The sequence below is a fragment of the Kryptolebias marmoratus genome, linkage group LG6, assembly GCF_001649575.2.
Source record: "Kryptolebias marmoratus isolate JLee-2015 linkage group LG6, ASM164957v2, whole genome shotgun sequence".
Lineage (NCBI taxonomy): Eukaryota > Metazoa > Chordata > Actinopteri > Cyprinodontiformes > Rivulidae > Kryptolebias > Kryptolebias marmoratus.
Genome location: NC_051435.1, coordinates 12,948,931 through 12,957,466, shown reverse-complemented (window position 1 = coordinate 12,957,466; position 8,536 = coordinate 12,948,931). Strand labels below are relative to the sequence as shown.

The 8,536-nt window shown below is 42.4% G+C and overlaps 1 protein-coding gene across 3 annotated transcripts; it reads right to left on the bottom strand.

Annotated features, from left to right (window-relative positions):
* Position 1: 1 nt before the first annotated feature.
* Positions 2-4,215, bottom strand: sox21b (SRY-box transcription factor 21b). 3 transcript variants are annotated; one of them, XM_017422632.3, is made up of 3 exons: positions 4,130-4,215; positions 1,828-1,947; positions 2-1,692 (listed from the first exon to the last, which is right to left on the bottom strand). In XM_017422632.3, exon 3 carries the CDS (start codon positions 1,672-1,674, stop codon positions 943-945), a length of 732 nt encoding a protein of 243 aa, XP_017278121.1. In that variant the 5' UTR covers positions 1,675-1,692; positions 1,828-1,947; positions 4,130-4,215; the 3' UTR covers positions 2-942. The 3 variants fall into 3 exon arrangements, with proteins under 3 accessions (XP_017278121.1, XP_017278122.1, XP_017278120.1); XM_017422633.3 differs by lacking the exon at positions 4,130-4,215 and adding an exon at positions 3,478-3,558; XM_017422631.3 differs by lacking the exon at positions 4,130-4,215 and having other exon boundaries at positions 1,828-2,174.
* Positions 4,216-8,536: the final 4,321 nt, after the last annotated feature.

Here is an 8,536-nt window from a genome sequence, read left to right as displayed (position 1 = left end):
CTTTTTTTTTTTTTTTTTGCTTTTTTTTGGCTTAACAAGTGAACAGTAGTTTGAAGTACATAACGGAGGTTAAAAGAAAACACAAAACATTACAAATTCATTAAGAGTTAGTTAAAAATGTCTCTTTTTTTTCTTATCTTGCTGCACATGATACGAAGAGTGGGAGGAGAGGAGGGGGCCATGAGGAAGATTATAAACCCACTGAATAAACTTCTTTTTTTTTCATATTCAAAACGGTTTCAAGCTCGAATCGAGTAACACCTTGAGAATAAATTACATCCTTTAAGATTCATGTGCAAATAGTTTGTCCTTTCTTTTTTTTTAATCGTCTTGGGTCACCATAGATTCCACTAAACAATAAATATTACAGACATCTATAAAAAAAAAAGAAAATATAGGTACACTGGTGGTTTCTAGGGAAATATAGGTTCCTGCATGGGCCCCATATCTCAAACACTAAGCCTACAACAGGCAAAAAGAACTAAAGTCATTTTTATCTGTACACATTTACAGTCCATTACAGCGATTTATCTGAGAGAAAACGTGGTGGTCCTGATGAGGAGGAGGAGGGGGGGGCACTGATTCCAACAGGTTTGACAAGCAGGTGGGAAAAGATAAAAACTGACCACCTTTTCAAAAATAAAAAAATAAAAGTAAAAAAAAAAAAAAAAAAAAAAAAACAGGACAAACTGTTCTGATATCCATCCCTAAAAATCTGTGTCCGCCATGTTCAGTCCTGCAGGTTGCAATAATAGATTAGAGAGTTCTCTAAATAAGCATTACCTTAAAGATAAAGGCATTAATCAATGTACATACACATGTGATATCTGAGACGACGAGCACTTCATCACATGTTACAAGTTTGTGCATGCATAATTATAAAAACTCTTGCATGGATAACTCGTTTTCTCTTTTTCACACCGAGCGTCCAGAGTGGGCCTATCATAACGCCGCGGCGTACGCGGGGTACGGTTCAAGCTGGGGTTTCCCCATCCCCGGGAGCAGGATGTACGCCAGGGGCGGCTGGAGTCCCGCTGAGGGCCACGCCGAACAGTTACACGGGATCATGTAGCCCGGGTTGCCCGGGGACGGGTGGGAGTGGGTGTGCGTCCCGGCGCCCACGCCGCCCGTCCCGGAGAACGCGCCCCCGGGCGGGTAGCCCAAAGGAGACGTGTAGGGAAACGAAGGAGGGGAGAGCTCGGTCATCTTGGAGCCCAGGTCAAAAAACGAATAGGGGTTCGTGGACATGGACGGGTTGAAGAAGACCCGGGCCGCCGCGGCCGCCGCGGCCGCCGCCTTGTCCGGGTTCCCAATGACCGAGTCGGAAAGCGCTCCGCCGGTGAGTCCGTTAATCTTCAGCGCGTCGTGCTCCCCGAGGTTGTAGGGCACCGGGAAGGAAAACTTATCTTTCTTCATCAGGGTCTTGGGCTTCCGCCTCGGTCTGTATTTGTAGTCGGGGTGCTCCTTCATGTGCATGGCTCTGAGCCGCTTGGCCTCGTCGATGAACGGCCTCTTCTCCGACTCGGTGAGAAGTTTCCACTCCGCTCCCAGCCTCTTGCTGATCTCCGAGTTGTGCATCTTGGGGTTCTCCTGAGCCATTTTCCTGCGCTGGGCTCTGGACCAAACCATGAAGGCGTTCATCGGACGTTTAACGTGATCCATTGGTTTAGACATGCTGGGGGGGCAAACTCTCTGCGAGAGAAAATATCACATTTTTTTTAAAAAAAATCATTCAAACTATAAACACATTTCCAAAAATGCTCCAGAACTGCAACTTTTATAAACATTTAATCAAAAGCTCCACAGCTGGTAGCTTCCATCACTTACTTCAGACTTCAGTTCTTCATCCCTTAGATGATTTTCTTTCCTCTGAAATGTTCAAGTGGCCGCGTCCTTATGAGTGCGCAAATCTTTTCAGCGTCATTGTAGCATCCAGGAGTGAAACGCCTTTAGGAGAAGAAAACAGAAGAAGAAGAAAGAAAGAAAGAAAAAAACCTCAGTCTTGTTCTCCTCCTGTCGCCTGAGACTGTCAACCTTACACCGAGCAGCAGCAACACACAAGTGGATGACAACTCCCGCGCGCCCCATGTGAAATACCGGATTGTGTGGCAGGTAGTGAAAGTGTCGCTGACGCATGCGCACTGAGGCCAACCAGCGCAGCGGTCTTTTGATTTATTCTTTTTCTTCTTTTTTAATTTCCACCAAGAGTTTGAAAAGTAAACGCATTTGATAATATCTTCATTTCTAAAAAAAAAAAGAAAAAAATAAATATATTTTTTCAGTCCTCCTGTGATGTCATAGCTCATTTGGGTTACTTAATAAAGTGCAACCATGTTACCAAAAACATGGATGTGTTTTATTTATGAAAAGTCATTTAGACATTTGAAACACCTGAGGATGGCAGCCTGTGTGAGACTTTGTGTAATGCTTCTTTATGGGTTTGAGAGAAAGTGGCTGCAGACAGTGGTTTTACAGAAATTCAGTCAACTTTTATCAGATAAAAAGCAGGCGCTGTTCTTTCTTATTATATATATTTATGAATCTACGCTTTGTCATCTTTTCTTCTCAGTTCCCTTTGTTTATTAGACTAATAATCCACTTTCTCACCTTTCAGGTCTCATGCCTGCCCACACACACACACACACACACACACATCACTGGACAAAAAAAAAGTAGTGCGCACAAGGCGACAAACACTGAGAAAGAAGGCGTTCTTTCATTCATCCTGATATTGTCCTCCCTTTTTCCCCCCTTTCTTGGTAAATAAGCAAATGTTTGAGGAGGTCTGAAGTGTTTCTAATCGTGCTGGGTGAAATTAATTACTTTCTTGAAATCACCCCTCTCCACTCCTCCTCCTCCTTTCACGTTCACTTCAAAGAAGCCTCCCAAGGGCAGCGAATCGACAACTGAAATTAGGTTGTCCAATATTCAACTCGGCAATTACAGTAATATCTGCAGGACCTGTTGAGTAAATTGTAGGTTTAAGTGGCTTGTTCTGGCACTTTTCGCCCCTGCTGCATATTGTTATTAATAATAATATTGTTATTATTATATATGCGCAGAATAAATGAAATAAATAAGCGGCATTGAGGAGTATTATAAATGACGGGTTTTGGCTGCAGGTTCAGAGCGTTTAAATTAGGATACAAATTAAAGTCAAATTCAGTTCACTTTAATCCTGTCCTTATTATTATTATTATTATTATTATTATTATTATTATTATTATTATTGCGATTTATGAAAGGGAAAAAAGTTGATAAATGAGTCTAAATACCCGCAAAGTGCGCACTTTTCTCGCCTTAACTTCTTCTTGAGATAGTTTTGCTTAAAAAACAATTTGTTACCAAGGATTAAGGTGGATTTATCGGAGCGCAGAAAAGGCTCACGAGATCAATCACTTTTTGTTTTGTTTTTTGGTCTAGAAAGTAAAAAAAAAAAAAAAGTGACGATTTGATCGGAGCAGATGAAAGACTGACCTGAGCCGAGTGGCGCGTCCGTCTCTCAGCACCGAGCGCACCTTTCTGTTCGGCTCTCACGTTCAGCTCGAGATAACATCCCCGGCGACGAGGCGCACCCCGGCTCACTCCGCACAAGCACGCGGACACGCGTGCGGAGAGACACAGGTTGCTCCACGGCGGCGTGTTTAGGGGTGAAAGTTCTTATCGGAACTTGGAAAGGTGTGGACCTTGGAGCGCTGCGCGCGTGCATGCGCTCACTGGGCCCCTTCTTCTTCTGCTGCCTCCTTTCTCTCTCTCTGTCTCTCTCTTTTTTACTTTGTAAAATAATCTTTTATTTTATTTTCCGATTAGAATAAATTTAAAAGCCCTTCTTTAATTTCACCTTTAAATATGGGCCCTATTTTATATCCACCTGGGCCCCAAATCAGCCTGCATTAAGAGATGCAACCACCCAACACATTTTTATCGAAACATTAATATCTATTCTACGAAACACCTGACTCAGAAAACATTAATTTATTCATTTTTTTAAGTTAATTGAAATCTGATTTTAAAAAAAGAATCAAACAAGCACTCCAGTCTGTGTTTTCTCCTCTTTTTTACACATGCCTGAGTCCTCGAAATAACACTTAAATAATTCAACATGAGTTAGTGAGAGTGGGAGAATTACCTGCTGATAAAGAAGCTTGGGTCCAACCTCTGAGACGGAGCCAGCACTCCACTCCCTCCTCCTCCTCCTCCTCCTCCTCCTCCTCACAGCACACTACTGATGATAAGGCTGAAAAGAAAAATATCATGCAAATAGAAGGCAGACAGCAGCAGCAACAACAAGCCCATGGGGACATTTTCCCTACCCGGGGAGAGAGATCGCACACAGTTCACCACTAAAAGTGCTAAAGCCATCACTCTGAGAAAGGAGCCCCTGGAGGTGCGAGCATCTCCATGATAGTGCCGAACACTTTATTCAACTCAACACTCCACTAAGTCTGGGAGAAAGCACGGTAAATTATAGAGAAAGTTGATGAGGATCCCAGGATAATCCCAGTTTGCAATGAAAAAGGGGCCCTCATCTGTACAGAGTAACGTGGGATGTTTGCTTCCCTCCTCATCCTTCTCAAGCTGTTCTTCTCCCATAAGAGGAAGAGGAGGAGGAGGAGGGAGGGGGAATCAAGACTTGAAATAAATTGATTTCAAGGGAACACGAGTTGACCTCTTGCTATCAGATGGCTCTTCTTTGACGAGGAAAAAAGGAGAGGGTAAACAACAATATCTTGTGTTTTGTGCACTTCAAAACCCAACAAAGTGGGGAGTATTTACCGCCACATGAAAGTTTGCTCATTACCAGGGGAGGAGAGGAAGAGGGAGGGGTCCTGATTGTGTACCTGATGTGGTCTTCTTCTGCCCGTCTGATCACAGCTCAGACTCGCCACCCGTGGCTGCTCACTCCTCTCCCGCGCAGGCCGAGCCCAAAAAACCTTCACAGCTGCTCGACGGTCCCCATTACGCACCACATTTTTGTGAAGAGCACCTCTGCTTTTACAGCTGATTTTCAGATTAAGGGTTTAGTCAGATAAGAGCACAGATCTGGACTAAAATATCTCAACAATTCGGAGGGAATGGATTTGAAAGGATGATTTTAAATATGTAAGGATGGAGGATAATAACCAGCTTTTAATTACAGCACGTTTCCAGCTATTTTGCCTCATTGTTTCACGTACTTTTATTATACTCTATTTAAAATAAATTCCAGTTGCAACTGTTAAATTTGAATAATTTTTGAATGCATCCTTTGGTCAAACATAGAAGGCAGAATTTGAAGCACATTAAAACCCAATCTGTCACCATCACGGGTCATTAGCCCGCAAAATCTTATCTTGACTGAACCTTTGATAAAGTGCTAATGACAAACAGTTTAGAGCTGCAAGTGATTCAATTGATTACTATTTAAAGATGAATGCATTCAAATTAGAAGCCATTCAGTCTAATGAGGTGTCTTTACCGGCGCCACAATACACAGAAAATATGCTTAAGTGCAAGGCAACATAATGACAGGACGGAGACAATAGTGACTTCAGCATCACTTCAAATGAGTCACACTGAACGTATAAATAAATGCATAATTAATGTGAATAAAGTTAATATATTTTTTGTGGGTTTTAATATGTGACCTATTTTGAAGGTTTGTGTTCTGAAAATACATTCAATACGTGCCAAATTAGTTGTGCAGTTCTCTAATCGTTCTAATTATACAGTCTTTATTGCTCCTCAGGGCAGAATCCTGTGCCTTTGTCTCAGTGGGAATTATTCTGGTGAAGAACCAAAATATTTACTCAACCACAACCTAAATATTACGCATATCAAGAGGAATTATTGAGATATAATCCTCTCATAGAGCGCAGTATTAACTTAATCACATTAGTGAAAATACTATTGATAGTGGTCATGATCCCTGGTGAGGGGATTCACAATGAAAAAACAGCCATAGAAGATACAGAAAACAGTGTGTTAAAGAGCAGGCAAATGGCCCCAAGGACTGCGTAGGTGTGTGTGTGTGTGTGTTGGTGTGTGTCTTGATGCTTGAATGATGGGAAAAAGACGAGTGATTGTCAGTTCGATCTTCGAGGACCCGAACTGACAGATACAACAAACTTTTGAAAGCACATTTGTGGAGGGAGAATGGCAACACAGGAGCATGTGGAGTCCGCCGGGCTGATAAGACCTTCATCTTTAAACCGCCGCTTGTCAAAGTATTATATGTAATCTCACACTGCAGAATATCTCAACACCCCGAGGGGCAAACAAAATAGCAGCGGCAATCAAATGGCTTCCTGGATCATTAAAAAAAAAAGGGACGGCCTAGCCTAGTCTTTGTGAAAAGTCAGATTTTTGAACTGTGATTGCTGCCCCCCCTCCCTACAAGGCACATGTTTAGCTTCCACACTGTCTCTGTGGCCTGTGGTTCAGATGCTTGTTTTACCTCCAGGCTGTGTGATGGACTATTTTGAACAATCTAGAGGATACATTATCGCCGGCTTTTCTTCCTCATTATACCCCCCCACGCCTTTATCGCCGTGGCATCACTGCAAAGCCCCCAAATGGAGAGTTGTAATTACCCAGACTGCCACCTGATAGCAGCCCTTCTATCAGCTTTATCACTCCAGGTCCTGCTAACTCATCATAGAGACAGAAGGAAAGAAAAGGCCCAACACAGATAGCTCATCTCTGAGATACATTTATAGTTTCTGTTGTGTGTGTAGAAGGGGGTAGGATCAGAAAAAAACTGGAAGCAATTTTTTTTTTTTATCCACCCTTTCCTTCAACCCTACAAAGACTGCTCTCTCTCAGTCCTTTGCTAGTCTCTCGCTCTTTATGTAGAAGCTGATTTGAGGCAAACAAAAAGTGATCCCATCTCCTTGAACCCGTGGCAACGCAGCAACACAGTCTTTCAAAGCGCGCCGTCGTCCTTCAGACGGGATGTAAAAAAAGAAATCCAAAAGGTGACTTGTTCATCTTTAACACTGCGCACAGCATGAAAGGTACTTGCGTTAAAGTTGGCAGCACAGTGTTCCCAGCTTATTAACCACCTTTGACCCTCGTTACAAGTTTCCTCCCGTTATGAATAAGAAAAGAAGAACTAATCTACAGATTTCATCTCGGATGAATGAGTGGGAGGCAACAACACTGACAAGATAAGGTTAAAGGTCAAAATTCATTCAATTATTATTATTTATTCAGTTCCTCTTCAATGCGCAACTGTGCGGAATGAAAAGATAAATAAAGTACTCACAAGTCTGTCATTTAAGACAACCTTTTGCGCTATATAATTTTAGTTTTTTTGTGTCGATCTTTGTCTATTGTGCGTTAGACCTCGATTTCTACAGTTGAGACCGACTTGTGAAAAACACATATAATTATACTAAAGAAAGAAAAAGTTTATTTAATCAAGCTTGTACCAAAACATTGTCCTTGATGCAGAACATTTATTAGCAAACATTTCTTTAAATCTTGTGTCATCTTCCTAAATTAGTTTGTTTTACTAAATAAATTACTGTGCTTTTACTCCTTTTTTTTAAAAAAAACAATTGATCTTTTTAATTATCAGGCAGAATTAAGTCGTGAAAGTTTTCTGTATGACAATCTGAATATTGATAAGTTTCGAAGCGCCTGTTGGAATCAGCGGGGCATGTTCGCAGCCCTGCACCGTCCCGTCGTGTGTTGCGCGCGTAGATGTGCTTTCCTCCATCTCTTGTAACAATGAAAGCGCCTTTTGTGAGTCCTCTCATCAGTAAGTCAAAGAAATAGCCCGAGTGACTGTGACCTCCATCAAATGGGAAAATTGTGAGGATGCATTGGAACTCTATGGTTCCCATGGCCTGAGCGCCTCGTGACAGAGGCACTCTAACGCAGCTTGAAAAGAGAAATCAATCTTATTTGAGGGGATTAAGTGACCAGGATAATAACCATGTCATTGAGAGACAGAGAGAGAGAGATACAGAGAGGGAGGAAAAAAGTCCCACTTTTCACAAGAGTGAAATAACGGAGTTCCTGCAGATGGCTCTTTGTTGCAGCTGAATGTCACATCTCTCTAGGTGAGCCCTTTATGGCAGTGTTGTCTTACACACCTCTGGGTTAGAAAAAGAAGAAAAAAGAAAAAGAAACGTGGTCAATGCAACAACTGGAGTTTATCAGGCCAGACACGTGAGAAAACAGAAACATTTGCAGAACCTTTCCCGTTTTCGTATCGGCGTGTGCATGTTTCTCCTAAGCTTGAATGACAACGTGATCAATGGGAGGGCAAGTGTCCTGTCAGCACCTTCTGTTTGGGTGTGTACGAGGAGGGGGGTCTACCACTGGCTGTCTCAGGTGATCTCATTATTTGATGGACACAGCAAGAGGAGAGCCTGCATTCATGCTAACCTCTCGTGTTGCTCGCCTAATCAGGCCATTACTCATGCAGAGGAGCACTTAAAGGTATTATTGATCATATTTTGACAGAGTCTTCTCTCCCCTCTCCATAATCAGAAATGCACTGCTGCTGCTGTGTATCCTGCACACACACACACGCACACACAAGCGC